General features: G+C 38.6%; 1 protein-coding gene across 7 annotated transcripts; it reads right to left on the bottom strand.

Annotated features, from left to right (window-relative positions):
- Positions 1-1,593: 1,593 nt before the first annotated feature.
- LOC103696308 (uncharacterized WD repeat-containing protein C2A9.03-like) lies at positions 1,594-17,765 on the bottom strand. 7 transcript variants are annotated; one of them, XM_008777887.4, is made up of 11 exons: positions 17,587-17,765; positions 17,314-17,408; positions 16,854-16,998; positions 16,476-16,643; positions 16,292-16,378; positions 6,205-6,339; positions 5,898-6,008; positions 2,969-3,060; positions 2,785-2,890; positions 2,542-2,628; positions 1,594-2,400 (listed from the first exon to the last, which is right to left on the bottom strand). In XM_008777887.4, exons 3-11 carry the CDS (start codon positions 16,989-16,991, stop codon positions 1,987-1,989), a joined length of 1,338 nt encoding a protein of 445 aa, XP_008776109.2. In that variant the 5' UTR covers positions 16,992-16,998; positions 17,314-17,408; positions 17,587-17,765; the 3' UTR covers positions 1,594-1,986. The 7 variants fall into 7 exon arrangements, with proteins under 7 accessions (XP_008776109.2, XP_008776107.2, XP_038972999.1 ...); XM_008777885.4 differs by having other exon boundaries at positions 16,854-17,003; XM_039117071.1 differs by having other exon boundaries at positions 17,314-17,448.
- Between the last annotated feature and the right edge of the window lie 1,555 nt (positions 17,766-19,320).

The following is a 19,320-nucleotide window of genomic DNA, read 5'->3' on the forward strand; positions in this document are numbered from 1 at the left end:
TCTTCTTCCAAGGCGTTGGAAATTGAAGAAGAAGATCTAAAGGAAGAGAGTCTATGCGGCAAGGAAGAAGGAGTTCTTCCTCACGCCATAAGCCCTTCTTCTTCCTCCTTCTCCACGGCAGCAAGGGGTCTTTAATCTCCTCTTCTTCCACGGTAGCAAGGCAAGGAAGGTCCACGTGCAAAGTATCCTCCTTCCTCTTTCTCCACTGTAAGCAAAGTTGAAGAAGAAAGGGTTCTTCTTCAAGAAGGTAAGTTGCAGATTCTTATTCTAACTTATGATAGTCATGAGAGGTCTTTGCAAGGAGCTAGCACTCCGATGAGATCTATTCTCAGATGATTAGATCCTCGTGTAGATACCTGTAGAGACCGGACACGTGTGCGGCTTAATTAGGAACCTAGAAAGATCATCAGGCTGCAGTGTTCATAAAATCGCACAAGGTTTGAAGATGGGATCTTCAAATCGTTATCTCTGAATTCTGTTTCTATTTACATGAATGTTAATCAACCTCCTTTAGATCCTAATCTCTCTCCCTCTTGAGTTCAAAGATCTTCTGGATTTGGATCCAAAACAATTTTTGAACTCTACGATTCTTGGCACGTTCATATGATGAACGATGCCCCGTGCGGCATTCCACTGCGATTGTCGCATTGCGCGGAGCGTAACTCAACAGTGAATTCAGGATGTCAGGCACCGGAGAGATAGCCATCCTATTCTCAGGGACATCTAGAGGTTAGTGGCAGGTTGTCATTCGATTCAGGTTGCCCATATGTTTCGGAAGCCGAATAGGGCTGCAGACTGGGTCGCCTCCTTTGCTGCTCACCATTCCGAAGAGGTTCTTTGAACTGAGCCCGACTCTGTCCCCTCACCTTTATGTGGCCTTTTTTCTCGTGATGCTGAGGGTAGTATTCATGCTAGGTTGACATGAACTGCCGTTGTACCCCAAAAAAAAAAAAAAAAGAAGCTTGCAATTTCCACTGCAAATAATTGCAAGTCTTATTTGACTTAAGCATCGAGACTACTTTCCGGTCAGATCGACTCCAACAATCTCCTTTTCCCTTCTTTCCCCATGTGCAATTAAACCGGCCCTCTCCACACCTTCACCATCATCAGACCAGGTTTTGACAGCAACAAATACCAACAAATTTTAGATTTAATTTTCTATGAGGTGATATCATTTAGTTAGTAAAATTGTATCCTTAACATTGAGCTTTTTATCTTAAAATGGGTTAGCGATATTGTTATAACACCAAAGAATCATTAAGCTGGGCAGAATACAGTAACTTCTCTATTGCTTTTTGTACGATCAAACCTTCAAAGAAATAACAACACTAAAGTTTGAGGCTCGTATACTTCTGAATTAATAAAATAGGAAGTGGAATAATGTCATTCAACGAACTTAACTACGTAATTTATGTTAAAGTTTTTATATTTAATTCTGAGGTCCATTTAAAATAGACACGGATAAAAATTTTAGCATCCGACAAAAATTCATAGCAATACTTGTACCTGCCAAATAGAATATAGTATTATCTTTATCCATATCCAATATGTTTTCAGCTTTGTTAAAAATTGTAGAAAAATAAAAACCACGAGAAACAAAGGTTAGCATGATGGTCTGAAAGGCTTCATGCCAGTCATACGTCCCCAAGTCTGTAGCTTTTCATGGCAAAGAAGCATGAGAGAGATTATCAAATTATAATGTTATCAATCACCAAACTATGACCGCGAGATGAAAACAAAGGTAACAAACTTCTTGCCATGCAACCAAATCGTTTTCCCAAAAAAGACTCCACTGAATACATAGCTTCTAAGTCTTGCCTTGTACAGATATCTGCAGGAGATCTCACACTTCTGGGCATTATTTGACTGACACAGCACTAATGGTAACCAAGGACAGCTATATTATCGAAGATGAACACAAGTTGCCACTAGCAAAATTATCTCAAGCTCTATCACAGTTGAACTTGCCTTGAGCTAACGACACCGTCACACATATGAGTCCAGATAACTGTACATATGCCTCTTGCTATAGTGAAGCAAGCTGGCATAGACCCGGTCCCATACACCTATATAGAGAGACTCGTCATCCGGGCTCAAAGAAACACCTGATATCTCCCCAAAAAAGTCCAGCTCTTGCCGCTTCTTGTAGTGAGCCCTGGTGCTATAGATGTGAACGAAGTCAGCAGGCTCTGCAAACAACAGGAACTGCCCATCGGAGGAGTAACGGATGGACCGAACTGCACCCAAATTTCCCTTTAAGACGGTTACCGAGGATGAAAGGTTCCTAATGTCCCAAACACGGCAAGTCTTATCCTGATTCCCAGTGGCAAATGTCTGGCCATCTGGATGCCATGCTGAAGCAAATGAATAATCTAAATGGCCTACTAATGAGAACAAGACCTGCATGTGATAGTTTGGCTTTGTTTGGTTATTCTATAACATTATTCCCACTATGCAACAGTGCATTTCTAAAATTTTGATTCGAGTTTACATAATGCAAGACTAGATTGTGAGATATAAATATTGGCAATGTTTAAATACCTTTCCATTTCGTGAATCAACAAGCGATCCATCACAGTCATCTCCCACGACCACAACAAGCTTCCCATCCGGGCTTATTGATGTGTGCTATCATTAACCATAACCAAAGGCAAAAATATCAGATATGCCCATCAGAACAAAATTATAGGCACAGTTAAGCCCTTTAAGTAATTGACCTGCATATATTTGTTTTAATTGTACCAACGAACTTGGATTTCAAGCCAGTGCTAAAAGAATACTCACATTGACTGACCAAGGAAACTGGAAGTGATTCAAGAGCTGAAATGTCTCCACATCATATTCTCGTACACCGCAATCATTATTGGATGCCATGAAATGAATGCCGCCACTACAAGAACATTATCATATATCAAGTATTTTTTTCTCAAATACAACCCTATAGGGAGTCAATTAAATATTATGATACCTCATATCTTTATATATGTCTATAGCATTTGTTATTGCATTATCATCAAATGTTGTCCTCGTACAGAAGCTAACTCCTTGTCGGTCCAACAGCTGTATCATACAGTCAAGGAAAGCAAAATTATCAATATTTTTTTATATTTTAACTATGCAGAAATCTATAAAAATACATGCATATTCCATCTCCATGTGGCAATTCACAAAATAATTTGCAAAATACCATTTTTAATAAATCTCAGCAAAATGCAATCAATCAAAATGCAACATGGCACATAGTATCGCACTCGCTACCTAGAGACAATGAAAATCATAAAACAGTTTATTCTGATAAATACGTATTGCAATTGGCAGAATCATTAGATGTCAAATACATTGAATTATAACATATAGCTTTGAACCATGAATAGCCTCCCCAAGGAAATACAACTGATATAAAGGTTCGCTATACTGTTGCGTACCGCCCCATGCCGGCCATACTATACCATACTGAAATCAAACAAAGACTTGGTTTGGGGAGCATATTGCGTCTAGGTAAACCGAACGGACTCTCATACTGGGTGTACCGATACTATACCAGTATGCTACCAGTATAGGGTCCAATACCAAGACAGCAAACTTTTAATTAAGTTTTTCTAGTCGAGCAAGAGTGCTGCTCCTTACCCTCTCCAATGACCTCTGCTTCTCCCCCACCACTTCCTCCACCACCTGCCATGGACCTTTGACTTGACTCCAAGCAAGAAACCTGACCACCAGAAATTACTGCTCCTTTTATCAACTTTGCATGGTCGAGCTCAGCTTTGGATGAGGCACCCATCTTCCCACCCTCTGACTCCTAGAGTATTCCCTTGTTATGGATTCCTCCCTGTGCAGTAGGTCTTGTCCTCTGGTGGTGAAGGCTAAGGCAGTGAACATCCTCCACGACCTGGCTGTTGGAAGGCGACAAAGGTGCATCTCATGCTGCTCCTTGAGGCAATTTGTGCGTAGAAGCAAGTGGTGTTGATGCTGACAGGAATAATGGCCAAAGGGGCAAAGACACGATACACATGCTCGCAAGGGTGGGGAAGGGACAGGCCAGAGGTATTAGTAGCAATCGACGACTAGGATCAGCTAAAAGACACAGCGGAGAAGGTGGAGTAGGCAACAGCAACGATGCAATATAATGCAACAACATTGTACTAGGGGAAGATGATGTGGTGGACATCAAAGGTTTTTTAATGTGTTTACCTGACATCAGGCTTGAGTAACAGCAAGTTAATTTCATCAATCACATTTTGCGCATCTTAAAGTTTCAATGTTTGATCCAACAACCTGACTTCCCGGACCATCAAGTGGTCTCATGAACATCAGACCTAACCCAAAGTCTTCGAGTTATGCATCAAAGCTCTCTTTGATTGCATTTGGTTTTGTTGATCTTGTACTCAAAATCCTTTCATGTGCTCACCGCCAGGCCTTCACAAAATGCATCATGTTCCATGCTCCTCCATTTTCCCTGAACTCCTAAAATCTTATTAGATGATGCCAATAGGTAGTATAACAATGCACAGTTCAACATGTGCTTTCCATGATGGCCACCATTTACAACTCTTTCTAGCATGGCTTATACTAAGATCTTCATCTTTTGCACTTTAACCCCTTTCCAGTCCTTTCAAATGGCTTTTCCTATAGCAAACCATCAAGGTAGGCCTTCATAATAGTCATCCCATTCTCACCAAGTACCTTAAATATTAAAATAAATCTTCTATTGCATGAACCTGAAGTCTTAAATGGCATAATCATTATCAATTTCACCTTTTACTATCTACCAGTGCCACACACACACTGGATGCGGGTTTCAAGTGTTCAAGTGTCTTGAAGAACCCAATGCAGTAATCGTCGAAAAATGACACATGGGAAATCACTGAAAACTAAGACATGTAGACAGGTCTACTAGATTTTTTATGTGTTAATATGTACAAGTGTGTATAAACACGGATTTGTTTGTGGGTGTTATATAAGTGTCTCTTATAAGAGACACAGAGAGAGAGAGGGGCGGGGGGTGTTGGTTGTCCTCCTTTTCTTTTTGACATTTGATCAGTTTTCTTTTCCTTTTTCCCCATCATTGGCTAGGACAGAACACAAAAATTGTGACCCAGCCATGTCTACTGCATATCCCACCTGTGATACAGTCATGTCATGTCCACGTGGCGACACAGCAAGAAGTTTGAAAAGTGCCTTGTCTGAGTAACACCATCTTCCATTATTCACAAGAAACATTCTCAAATGCAATAAATCATTGAGAAAAAATAGAGTCATGAGATTAAAGGGACTATGCAAGTATTTTTACGTATGGGTATTTTTTCAATTATCGAAGCAAAATAAAATTAATACACTTATGAGTCAGCAGCATACATTGTACCAACAGTGTGACTAATAATACCAATCAATGAAAAAGGCTCGTATATAAGTTCAAAGAGAACCACATATCAGGAGAGTGAAAATATGACTTTCTGAATCAAGCATTCAGTGATTTAGAGATACTTACAAATTTCTTAACATAAGAAGCATCATCACTCCACAAAACCCAGAATCATTTTTCCGATAATATGAGAGAATTTAAGAAGTAGAAAATGCAGACGGAAACCTAAAAGATTTATCCTGTAGGTACAATGTATAGCTCTCCTTATAACTACATCTTCATACCTTTTTCACATTGTGATGTATATATTCATAATAATAAACACTTACGTGACTAAACTTTAAGAGGGAGTTTAATTGCAGACTTGTGACATGGTCTAGAATAAATGTTCTGAAAATAAGTAAATTATTTAGTATAGCTTGATGTTATGCAAGGTGCAGCATTTAAGGTTAGATTCATGCTTATATCGGCAAGAATTGATATTAAAAAAAAAACAAGCAGTTTTGCAATTTACTGGAAGCAGTGACAAACTTACCTTGCAAGTTAGTTCTCCTTGGAAACCTCCTACAACCATCAAACCATCTTTTACTGCAAGTGTACTGATTTGAGTTCGTGCAAATCCATCTAGCAAACTTCCAGGGTATTTCTGAAAACCAACAAGCAGGATATTCTTCAACTGCTCAAGAGACATATCTAATAAGAATGTTCATTAAGGTAAATTATTCGGCAAAAAAAAAAGCAACAAAATCTAAGAGAAATGAACGAAGCAATCCTTGAATCTTTCATAATTTGCAAGACAGAATTATGCTAATGAGTAATAAGCAAAGAAGTATAGGGAAAACCTCCCCAGGAGCCACATGTCCGGAGAAATCCAGGACCTCTGACAAACTGCTAGATATTGATGACCAATGCATGACTGAAGAATTTGACATAAAGTAGACATCATGTTTGGAAGTCGCCCAGACCAAGTTCCTCAGCTGCAGGCAAAAAGCTCATTCAGTTGTCATCCAGGGTAGAAAGACATGAAACAGTTGCAAAAAAGACATCAAACAATGAAGAGATGCAAAAACATATTAAATAAATGTGAACAAGCATTCTCTAAATAAATTTTTGAAGGGAATAATAAAATAGTAAAAGTTGAAGAATAAGATATAACAAAAGTCACACAACCAGCATTTGCCAGATATTAGTATGATAGTATAAAATCAAGCACGCAAGAAAATCAGATCTTCAGATATAGGTCATGTGTACACCATGTTGCTCCCTGTTTGTTTCTTTAAACTTTAGAAAAACACTTTTTGAGAAGTTGCTTTGGGGCCATCACAAACAGAATCTAATTTTAAGTTGCTAAGATTGTCATTAGCATGAATTTAATTCTTTCAGATATTTTATATGGTATATCTATAAGACAGTCAGTTATATAAACAAGAAAGTTATTGGTGCAACATGAGCTCTGAAATATGCAAGTTTATAGTTTTTGTTTTAGTTTCATATTTTTTTTGTTTTTTGTGCATTTTGGACATTGGCTTTGGAACAAATGCCCAACCCTTCCTGTTCAATATTGATATAAATCTAGAAGATGAAAATATATCTGGCTATCATATTTTCTACCATAGTATCATGAACCGGCCCATACCGGCCGGTTCAGTACATAGTGGGACCAGTTTGGTCCCTGATCGATTCGGTACCGAGGTAGACAACGGTTTCGGCCCCATAACCTGTTCAATATTTATATAAATCTAGAAGATGAAAATACATCTGGCTACCATATTTTCTACCATGGTATGCAGGGCAACAGATTTAGCATGTAACAGCCAGTTCAGCACATACCGGACCAGTTCGGTACCGCAGTGGAAAACAATTCCGGCCCATATGGGCCCGAAACAAGCAATATGCAGGGCATACTGGTGCGAACCGAAGCTGTTCGTACCGATACAAGCCGGTAGCGCCTTGTACCGATGCGAACTGGACCGGTTCGCACCGGTATGTCTTCAGTTTGCCACAGCGCGTGGACCGGTATGCCTTCAATTTGCTATGCCTTCAGTTTGCCACAGCGTGTGGACCAGTATGCCTTCAGTTTGCCACAGCGCCACGCGCTGTGGCCTTTTTGACTGCGCGGTAGCCGAAACCCGGCCGAACCAATGGTATCGGTTCGGTACAGCCCGAACCAGTCCGGTAACCGTAGGTTCGGCATACATTGTTTTCTACCATACAGAGAAATATTCACATTCTATACTACGAGGATGAACCTTGGTGCAATGGTAAGATTGCTCCATTGTGACCTAGAGGTCACAGGCCGCCCTTTATTCACATACCATACTCCATTATCATCATGCTAGATAAAGAGGCATTGTCACAATCAGGGTACGCCTTACCAGTACCAGTAGGCGTACCGGTCACCTACCGGACTGATACAATTTTGGTGGGACCGGTTTAAACCGGTACAGAACCGGAAGAGAGGTAAAAAAAAAAGCGCACGTAAATCTTTCGCGCGCGTGCCCTACGTTATATGCCAGAGTGGCATTAAATATCCTCCCGCGCGGGGCACCGTGCGCAGGGCACCGCGCAGGCGGTTCGCACTGGTACGCAGCAGAAACTGCTCGATTCGGGCCCCATAGGGGGCGGATTCATTTTTCATAGCCGAATCGAACCAGTCAGGGACTGGACCGATCCGGTACGGGCTGAACCGGCCGGTACGGGCCGGTTCAACATACTATGGCCACAATATAATGTGTGTAATGCCTATCTCATAGCTCATTTTTCGCTCCCTAACTCCTTTTGTTCCTAGTAGACAAATTTTGCCTACTACATCATTTAACTTGTCTTCTATGTACCACCAATAGCCTATTCAGATGCTGCAACACTACCATGCTGACACCACTCTTAACATGGATGGAAGATGGAAATGGATGCTGGGATTAGCAAGAAGCATTTGAACACGACCTTGACCTCAATGCTTAAAAGGATTAACCAGAGAAAGATTGCCTGGCTGAAAGTAGCCCGTACGGGAACCAAGCACACAGAATTGCTTGATATTTCTTAACTCGAGTTCCAGGTGTCCTCTATGGAAAATTCATGGTTGAGCCCACCCTGAACAGACTTTCCCACAAAACAACATATGAACAATGTCATGGGCTACCTTCTTTTGCAATTAATAATAAAAGCAAGCTTGACTTTCGAAGTGACCTCTCAATTACTGACTCAGATGAAATGCAAATAATTAAGCTGCAACCTTTCATAAGCACAACCTGTCAAGGTTGTCAGGAGTCAAAGAGTGGTGCCTCACGACAACACAAACATATCATGCAAGACTAACAAAAGACTTGTATGTAAGGTTCGTCGTCTCAATAACGGACCCCGTACCGTTGCCACGCTAGCACGATGTCGGTACAGTACAATACAGAATTTTTTTGGCGTACCGAGTGTCGATACGCCGCCCGTACCGGATACCAGTACAATACGGTACGCCCTGTACCACCCGGTTTGGGCCAATACGGCAAAGCATGCTTGTATAAGCATAACTGATTAAACATGAGTAGCCAAAACTAGGAACAAGTTCTGATGTGTCATGAAAACAGTGGTCCAAAAAAACTGTAGTAGTTAAAGAAAGGGGAAGTGTTGTTTATTTTGCATGTTGTGTATTTTGTTTAAAACTAAATCAAAATGTTTACTCCAAGAAAGATATCGAAGGTTTGCTAAGAGTAAGATCCATGTGAGGATATAGCACGGCAGCACCATTGTCAAAATTTTGAGCTTGATCATATCCTTATTTAGTTAATTGGATATCAGTTGTCTGGGCTCATTGATTATGAATTGGGCATGTATTATACTACTAAAAGAATCTTTGCTACTGCCATCATGGATAAAAGAAATGAACCCATAGTACCATCAATCTTTGACAATACCCTTTGAACGAATTGAGAGGAAAGCAAGCAATTAGAGTGAGACTTAATTAGGCTGGTCATCTAAACTTAGTGAACATTTGCCCAATTCTGGTAAGGCTAGGGTTGAAAACCTATATCAAGTCAGATTAGCCGAAGCCAAATTTGTGTGCTAGGACTTCCAAGTCAGCCTATATCATAGCTGCCTCTATTTCTGTAACTGGGCTGTGAACCTGACCTAACCTAAATGAGGACTGAATTAGAGTGTATTTTTATAATCAAAATTATACTAACAACATGACCCAGACTAACCTGACCTAGCCAATCTAACCTAACTTCAACCAAATTCCGTTTAGATTTCAAAATTTGCTGGCATAGTGAGCTTAAATTTCAGTTTGCATATCAGTTATATTGTCATGTTGGTCATATCAAACTAGATATTTTGGTTGAGATGGGACAAGGATTGCCTTCATCTGGGCTAGCCCAACCAAGTTGCACCTCTTTGAAAACAAAAAGAAACCATGACAAGTGCATATGAGATGTATCTAACATGGGGGACATCACGAATGTTGTTATTGTTGTCTAAAAGGGTGGAGACATAAGATTCTATCTTTCTATTCCATGTTTCAGGACAAGTTCATGCATCCCAAACCCAGTCCTGGCCGAAGGCAGGATCAAAGAAGCCCAAAATGATCTGACAGCAAGCATAGTGCCATCAGAAGGCATCCGATGGTATAATGCTTGCGATCAAAAGATAGCTCACTGTCAAAACAAGCTGACAGCAAAGGCCTTTTAGAAGTCCAGCAACAAAGCCAAGCCAGAGCTAGAAACTACCAAATCCAAGGTACCAAGGTCACCATCCAAAGGTATCAGAAAACAGAATTTCACGATCTGGATATTTGGGAACCAACCCCCAGCCAGACACAAAGGCGACAGGATCTTACAACACCCTAGTCACCATCAAATCCCATCTACTGGTAAACTAACTGTTGTCCAAACAGACATGATGGCACTAGGTTCATTGTTAGATCCATTTTGCTTCTAGAACTTTGCCCCATGGCAAGTTTGCTTTGTTTGTTTGACTTAGTATTCTATTTTCTTGTTCTTTTTGGACTCTAAGGGTGCCTGCTCATCCTTATCATTATAAGGGACCCCAGAGCCTATATATACCCTCCCATACCCTAATTTGATCAATCAATGAAGTTGCTTTTCTCTTCGGTACACATTAACTTATGGTTGTTCTAATTTTCAATGTTGGCTCGATTCGCATAAATTCTTAATATACTGGACTAGGCTAGAAGTCAGGCCTCACATAGTCTAGCTCATGTATTTTAATAACAAACTATTAAGGTTATATATGGGTGCATATTGGCCCAGTTTGTAAAGCCATTTAGAGTTGATACTGAAAGCCTAGGTTAGAATATTGCCCTTGCCCATTTTCAGCCAGGATTCCTCCCATCTTAGCTCTCAAAAAACTATTGCAGTTATACGGAAAGATATGATTAAATCCAAATAATTTGAAAAAATTCTAATTTGAATAACCTCAACACTAACTAATATCCATTTTGGCCTTAAGAATGCTCTACAAATTGACCTACATCAGCTAACGTTATGTAGACAATCAGCATGATTGCCATGGATCCAAATGTTCCTAGTGCTATAAATTTTTACCTCCACAAATCCCAATATTGACACTTCCATACAAGACAACTTCTATAAAAAAAAAGGCATCTAGGAAAAAATATATTGGTGACTAGTGAAAGTTGATTAGTCCATAGCACTTTTAATTATAGATTCCTTAAGAACATCAGAGGCAAAAAAAAAGGTGTTACACTTCAACGTAAGAGTCTACACACTTCAAACTAATATTACTCAAATGGTAATATATTTAAGAATTCAAGTGCAATCAATTGCAGTAAGGTGTTCTTTGATAGGTTGCTTCATATTAACAAAATGAAGGTTCCAAGTGCTGGCACTTCTAGCTGATCTAAGCGAGACATTCCGAGGGTTGTGTCACATCCTTGTCTTGTCCAAGCATCCTAAAGTATGGACACCTTGAAATTCCCAAAAACTGAAGTGCCCCAGTAGCACAGCTGTCAACCATTTAAGACCAGTTTCCCGGAAAGCAATCTTTAAGCAAGCGAAGGTTCTACTGTACAGCAACAAAAATTTTTATTTTAGGATGTTGCATCAACTTTAAAATCTCTCTAGTAAGTTGCTCAAACTCCCATTTCCTAGGTGCTTCCATTTAAGAGAGAGAAAGAGATTCACTTTCCCATATAGGCACGCGAACATTATCCTCTATCTAAAAAGCTGCTCAAATGCCCAATTCCTAGGTGCTTCCTTTTAAGAGAGAGAGAGAGAGAGACAGAGAGATCTGCTTCCCCACATAGGTATACAAACATTATCCTCATTTATTTGATAAGGTATATAATCAAACCTAGAGGGCTTGTTGGCAAGTCAACTTTCATGGCTTTATCTTATGTAGTTTAAACTCATGATATCAAGGAACAACCTACAAAAGTTCCTATATGCTTGGAAAGTGTCTAGACATAGAGGACATAAAGCAAATCCTAAGCAAGACCATATTTATTTATGTCAAGCCCCCGACTCGAGACACGAGCCAAGAGTCGCGGCAACCGCCACATACTCATAAAAACTCTCTCCACAAGCATGCAAGGCATCTCAACATGATATCATAAACAAGTAGCAAAATAAATTTCGATAATAATATTCAAACTTTATTTTTTAAATAACTAATTTAAAATTTAAATGTTTCAGAAAACCAACAATATTCTCAAGTATTGCATCAAGTTTAATATACCCTAATCTAAAATAATGGTTGCCAAAATTTCGTCTCTAGTCACTCTCCCATAACAAAAACCCCGTGTCTAGCTAGTTCTTCGGATCTGTAAAAATAGTAAGAAATCGTATGATGAGCTAGATAGCCCAATAAGCAATGATCAATTTAACTAATTAAATCAAGTAAATAAATAAATAATAGTTTACAAAGAATAAGCAAATATGCAATACAGTCATGTGAATCAAATCTTTCTTGAAATTAAAATTCGATTCATGAATTCTGATTCTTTCTATTCAGTTCAATTTGTCAACCATGAGCTATAACCATATTTTTTCTGTGACAGGATCATATGATACCACGCATCTTCTTACAGTGTGCCGCGCATCAACTTGCAACAAAGTCCTTCAGGACCGCATATCTGCTTGCGGTATGTCGTGCATCTTCTTGCAACATAATCTTTAGAACTAATCAAGTGCCAACGTATTAGCCCCTATTGGCGGGTCCTTAACATAGTCAAATCAAAATTTCAAAATAATTATAAGATTTCATATTTCACTTCGATAAACATACCAAAAATCATAAAGTATCAAAATCGATCAAGAATAATCCATATTAAGCTCATGCATCTTCATAATATTTCAAAATAAAACATATTCGATAACAAAATACTATTCATCAAATTCATGAATCATGAATAGTACAATTCAAAAGTTATTAATATAATAATTTATAACTTTGCCGATTAATCTAGAAAAAGTGAAACAACACTTACCTTGGGAGCGAAACCAAACTACAAGTCCAATCAATTTTGAAAAAAAAATTCTTCTCAGAGCCTGATATTTAAAAATTATATTCTCATCAAAATTTTATCATAATTATTTTGAAAATAAAAATCTTAAATTTCAACATCCCCGTAAGGTTGATCAAGCAAGAGTGCCCCACACTCTGGTCGGTCCGATCAAGACGAATTTTATCTGATCATGGTTGAACTAGGGTGTAGATGATTAGATAGAAATCGGGGGTGACCAAATCCAACAGTGTCTGGCAAGGGCCAAGATGGGGCCTGGCACGCTGCCCGACAGCCATGGATCAGGGCCTCCTTGACCAGGGTCAATCCAAAATCACTACGAAGAGTTCTTTACCGAATACAACATCTCTAGAGAGAGTAGAAAGAGAAAGTCCAAGTAGAGAGAAACAAGAAAAAGAATGGGGAAGAGAGAAGAGAGGGAGAACAAAACTTCTCTCTCTAAGTGGAGGAGAGGGTGGATGCTGGTGGGGGACTGGGTTCAGGGGACCTACAGCTAACCAATAGGCGAGCGGTGGCCGATGGCAACAAGTGGCTGACAGTGCAAAACCGACCAAAACAGAGCTTCTTTTCTTTAAATCATGGAATCCACGGCATCTCGACAGCCGAAGTTTCGGTCATGGCTTCAAGACACCACGAGGGACCGAAGGACGAGCCCTATGACGAGCATCAGCGGAGAAACCAACCAAAAACAAGAGAAAAGGGGGCTAACTACCAAAACAAAGAAAACAAGGCATCACCCTTCTTAGCCAAAATCCAAAGATCATCAGGCGGAACTGGAGCTCCAAAGACCCAGAAGAAGGAAGAAAAGGTAGATCTAGAGATGTCGGGTCTTTACCTGGCTTCCGTCGTTGATTAGCTACGGCCAACAGTCAAGGAAGAAAACTGAGAAGATCTAGCGACGAACTCCGATCAAGAGGTTGGGACTCCGATGGGGTGGAAAGGAGGCTGGGAGGAGCTCTAAATAAAGCTCGCTCGAGGCCGGAATCTACCCCAAGGTCGGATTTTGTTCGACCAACTCGGAAGGAAGAAGTCTCTCATCGGAGTCATCTTCCCTTCTCGTGCGTGCCAACTCTTTTTTCTCTTTCCCAAGCCGAAATCCTTTTATCTGGGCCGGTCAAGTGGACCAGGCCCAATTCTACTGGGTGTTACAATTTAATTTCTAAAGAACAAAGTAAGCCATTAAGCAAAATTCTGGCACCATCACCCAAGGCCGGGGTCCTCGAATATCACAACAATATACCAAACTAGAATACTTCAACCTAAGGTGTAACACTTCAACATAAGAGTCTACACACTTCAAACTAATATTACAGAACAGTAAAAAATTTAAGAATTCGAGTACAATCAATTGCAATAAGGTATTCTTTGATAGGCCGCTCCATATTAACAAAAAGAAGGTTCCAAGTGCTAACACTTCTAGCTGATCTAAGCAAGATATTCCATCTTTTGGGTGTCATGGAGGGTTGTGCCACATCATTGCCTTGTCCAAGCATCCTAAAGTATGGACACCTTGAAATTTGCAAAAATTGAAGGGTCCAAGTAGCACGGCTGTCAACCATTTAAGACAGTGGTTTCCTAGCAAGGAATCTTTAAGCAAATGAAGGGTCTACTATACAGCAACAAAATTTTCTATTTTAGGATGTTGCACCCACCTCAAAATCTCTCTCTCTCTAAAGCTGCTCAAATGCCCATTTGCTAGGTGCTTCCATTTACGAAAGAGAAAACGAGAAATTCGCTTCCCCACACAGGTACACGAACATTATCCTCTCTATAGAAAGCTGCTCAAATGCCCATTTCCTAGGTGCTTCCTTTTAAGAGAGAAGACAGAGAGAGAGAGAGAGATCTACTTCCCCACATAGGTATACAAATAGTATTCTCATTTATTTGATAAGGTATATAATCAAACCTGGAGGGCCTGTTGGCAGGTCAACTTTCATGGCTTTATGCTTATGTAGTTTAAGCTCATGATATCAAGGAACAACCTGCAAAAGTTCCTAATACTTGGAAAGTGTCTAGGCATAAAGGACATAAAGCAAATCTCTAAGCAAGACCTCACTTATTTAGTTTCTAAATAACAAAGTGAGCCAATAAGCAAAACTCTGACACCATCACCCAAGGCCGTGGCCCTCTAATATCACAACAACATACCAAACTAGAATACTTCACGTGCTATGGATGTGATCAAGATAAAAATAAGGATTCATAGAAAGTTCTAACCCCTAAGAGAAATTTTTTTGACAAGAGAAGGGCTCTTGTTGAGAGATGGCAGTTGAAGAGAGAGAGGCACACCCCAAGAAAAAAGTGGAGTCAAACTAGGGGAAAAGTTGAACTCCCAAAAGTTTCAATTATAATGTATTAGACGAAAAGGAATGTGAATTTCAAGAATTTTGTATTCTAATATTGCACCATGTAAACTATCATTGCTTCCTAAGAAAAGCATCATAGTGCAAAAAGCTCCCACCACTATGGAATATGGAAAGGATTAAATGTACACAACCTTATTCCCCACATGCAAAGGCTATCTCTCTGTTTCGAACCTATGACACGTAGGTCACAATAGAGCAAACCTTACAATTGCACCAAGGCCCACCCTCTAACTATCACTACTTCCTATATTTCAAAAGAAAAAAAAAATCTTTGGTTCCAATGCCATTATTTGCTAAACTATCTTCCAAATCTAAAGAACATAAAATACAAAATCTTCTAAATATAAAAGCTAACTAAATCATTTATGACCAAATATGCCATGACCTAAGAGAAAAACCCAATGCAACATCGTGTCGACTACTTCCAAAACCAGCAAGAACCTAATCATGTAAAATCTAAGAAAACTTATCTTGGTTGATTTACCTCTAGAACTATTGGACCTAATTTTCCTTTTAATACCTAAAGCTTAAAGGAATCATCAAGTGTTAAAGGAACTCTCAAACTTCACATGGATCTAGAATGATGCAATAGTTTGACGTGTGTGACTTCCATGTCACATGACAACTCATCTACTGGGGATTTGATCTTTGGTGCATGTGATTTAGTATTTGGCCATTGCATGCACTCTAAAGCCACCTCAATAAGAAGACTGCCTTAGATTTGGGTCAAAATTCTGTAATGATGGAGGTCCAACAAGCCCAAAATGGACACATGGAAAGAGACGAAGAAAAGGACCATACAATGTATTCATGATATGTTCCCAAGATAGAATAAATTGCAAGATGGAAGTCACGAATATCTAGAGAAGTCATTGTACATTGTCCGTCAACCAACTGTAATACCTAAAGTCAATGCCCCATGCATCGATTCATCTATCAGGAAGAATGCGTAAAAAGCAAGAGGAAAGATATGCACATAAATAGGACTGGTTCAAAGATAACAAGAAACAGATGAATGGATAAAGCATTTAAATGCATAACTACCACAGACAAAAAAAAACATTCACAGACCTGAAAATGAAGAATTGTGGGCTTGACCAATCTCGTATTATACTGAAATTCATAATAATTGCCACCTTTCTCCACTTGCTTGCATTTCTAAACAAAATGGAAAATCTTGAGTAAGCAAACTGCAAACACAGTGGCACAATCAACCTATAGTTACACCCAATACAAAATGGCAATAAGCAGAAACCTTGTTCATAAGCTCTCCAGATGAAGGAATATTCTCATAATTCTTGTATTGTTGTATACGAGTCTGTCTGTAATTCTGCCTCGTTATTTGTAGCCTATCCCATGGGATGCCCTGGATATCCCTACCGCTCCTGGCTTGAGCCGAAGATGTGTCAGTCACTCTGGTGAGCTGCCCTCAATTCATGGTGGTTTGTCAGGATAAGCACTTTCTATTTGAATATTATAAACTAGAAATGGGTAAATTTTATGCTAGAATATAAGGAACTTTGAGTTGAAGAAAAAAAGTAGTATATATTACGACACCATTCAAACAAGCTACAAATAATTCATTGAAACTATCACATCCAAATGGCAAGAATACAATGAAAAGGAAACTAACCAGATCATACTCATCATCAGCTTCACCTCGACCTCTATCTCCATCAAAGAAGTCCCCTTCCATCTCATCATCCATGGCATTTCCCATCTCACTCTCATCAGTCATGTAGTCAACTTCATCAACTCTGTTCATCGACATGCTATACCTGCACTAGGACCACGGCAAAAATATCTTGGTCAAGTTAATTTTATAGTATTGAGCAGAAAAAACTAGCTATCACAGTAGACCACTTCTCAGAGCCACAAAAATAAAATAAGAAAAAACTAGAGCAGGAGAAAGCACAAAGCAATAAAAATGGTGCCTTCATTGAAAACTACCCAGAAATGTTCAAAATGCTTCATTTCTCCGTACCTAAATTCGTCGAAAACTATCACAGCATACTCTCTCGAGTTATTTCTTCGATTTTAGCCAAAAAGGAAGAAAGAGGATCAAAATTAGTGAAATGGTTTTGCTCAAATACCATGGTTTGGGGGCTTCAGATTGCTCTTTTCATTTGGATTGCTCACAAATAGGCTTCCTGTTCCTAGGGTTCTGATCCGCCGAACCATCTCACTCCTCCACCGCCATTTAAAAAAAAAAAACAAGGAGAAGAAATCTGACAGAATTCCCAAACCAAGAATAAAATCCTATGAAAAGTATCAAAAAATTCAAACAAAATCAAACTAACAAAAGATGATAGCGAACAACAGAACAAATCAAACCCAAGGGAAAAAAGTATAAAAACGATACAAACCCTAAGGGCAGAACTCTTCGGCCTCCGAGCACCAACGAGGAGTGGCAACCGACGAGAAAGATGAGAGAGGATTCCTGCGAGGATTGGTTAATTTTTTGGCAGGCGATCTTTGTCTTCCCACTTCGGCAGTCGTACAAAACCAAACTCCTTACGTGGGCATAGCTCCTTGTGCCGTTCTGGTGAGCGGCGAGTATTTATTTCTTTTCCTTTTTAAAATATTTATTAAAAATGTTTAAAATAATATCTGAAGAGGACTAGGCAAGCGGGGGAGGGGGAACATTTTATCGTTATCTCTCACCGTTTTTTATTTTTTGGGGGATACAGATCTCTCGTTGTTATTCGAACACGGTTTTGAAAAGAAATGTCACCTACGGGCAAATTTACCGCTCAAGTGTTTGGAAATTTTGATAGCAAAATTTTTATAATCAAGATGCGAGAACGATACCCGCGCGTTGCATAATAAAAATTAAAATATAATTTGATGTTAATTAAAAAATAAATATATAATATTATAAATAACATATATTCAATAATTATTGATAATGTTACCACAAACTCACCAAAAAAATCAACAATAATGGAAAAAAATTATTAAACATAATAGATAAATGCTTATAATAGGCTAAAAAAATGTGTGCTTATATTATGGCATCCATTCCTTTTTAATTTGATGCAGAAGATCTTGATTCCTTCTTTTTGAGCAGTTGTTTTTGTTTTGGTTAGAATATTTATTTTATGATTGTTTCAACCTAAAAAAATAGAAAATAAAAAAATAATAATATGTATAGGATTTAAATAAATAAATAGAAAAATAATATAATTATAATTTTTTTTAAGAATGATCATATTGAGTAATAAGCTGTAAAAGAGGATGATTTTCCTCAAGAGGATCCATTTAAAATATAACATATACAACCTAATTAGATCTTGTAGATAATGAGTTGTTTTTATTGTTAAAACAACGATGTAGCATTCTCATGTATTTTCTTGATAAATCTTCCAGCTTTATTGGTTCAACCTCCTATAATATAGATACAAATAATATATTAATATAATTATTACCACAAAATGTTATTTAATTAAAATAAGTAATGGTTGAAATACCTCTAAGTATATATTGTAGAGTTCGTTAACAGATTTTTCCATGAGAACTTCAGCATTTCTATCAAAAATAGCCAAAAAAATCTCCAGTATAATCAATTATTTTAATACTTATGAGATGCCTAAAATTGAAAAATAAAATTATTAGTATGTACTTTTTAATATTTGGCGAATAGTGAAATTATTACCTCAAGAATAGTGGATTTTTCTTTTGATAAAAATAGTGCCTACAATGATATATATCTTCGATTGCAAATTGTATAGGAGTTGTACCATAAATCTATATATCAATATGAATCATAATCACTAAATAGTACTATTATTATTAGAAATGGACCCAAGGGTGATCGCGAACTAGGAGGAGGAGCTTTCGCCGCAAGCGGTGGCAGATGGCTGTCTTTGGCAAACCTGCAAGAAGCCCAGGCCGAGGGATCCGGCGAAGGGCCTCCGATGCTTAAGTCAGAGAGAATTTGTCGATATTTTAATGGAGAAATCTTTTTATTGAGTGTATCTTATGAGATACAAATCTGAAGCTTTTGAAAAGTTCAAAGAGTTCAGAAATGAAGTAGAAAAACAAACTGGAACACCCCTTAGGCTCTTCGATTAGATCGAGGAGGGAAATGCCTTAGTGGG

This window comes from Phoenix dactylifera, unplaced genomic scaffold, assembly GCF_009389715.1.
Source record: "Phoenix dactylifera cultivar Barhee BC4 unplaced genomic scaffold, palm_55x_up_171113_PBpolish2nd_filt_p 000176F, whole genome shotgun sequence".
In the NCBI taxonomy this organism is placed as follows: domain Eukaryota; kingdom Viridiplantae; phylum Streptophyta; class Magnoliopsida; order Arecales; family Arecaceae; genus Phoenix; species Phoenix dactylifera.

Coding starts and splice junctions, on each gene's coding strand:
- LOC103696308 (XM_008777885.4), bottom strand. Junction 3,061..5,897: donor AAGGAGAACTAACTTGCAAG/GTAAGTTTGTCA, acceptor TGTATGATACAG/CTGTTGGACCGACAAGGAGT. Junction 2,629..2,784: donor AGTTTCCTTGGTCAGTCAAT/GTGAGTATTCTT, acceptor GGTTAATGATAG/CACACATCAATAAGCCCGGA.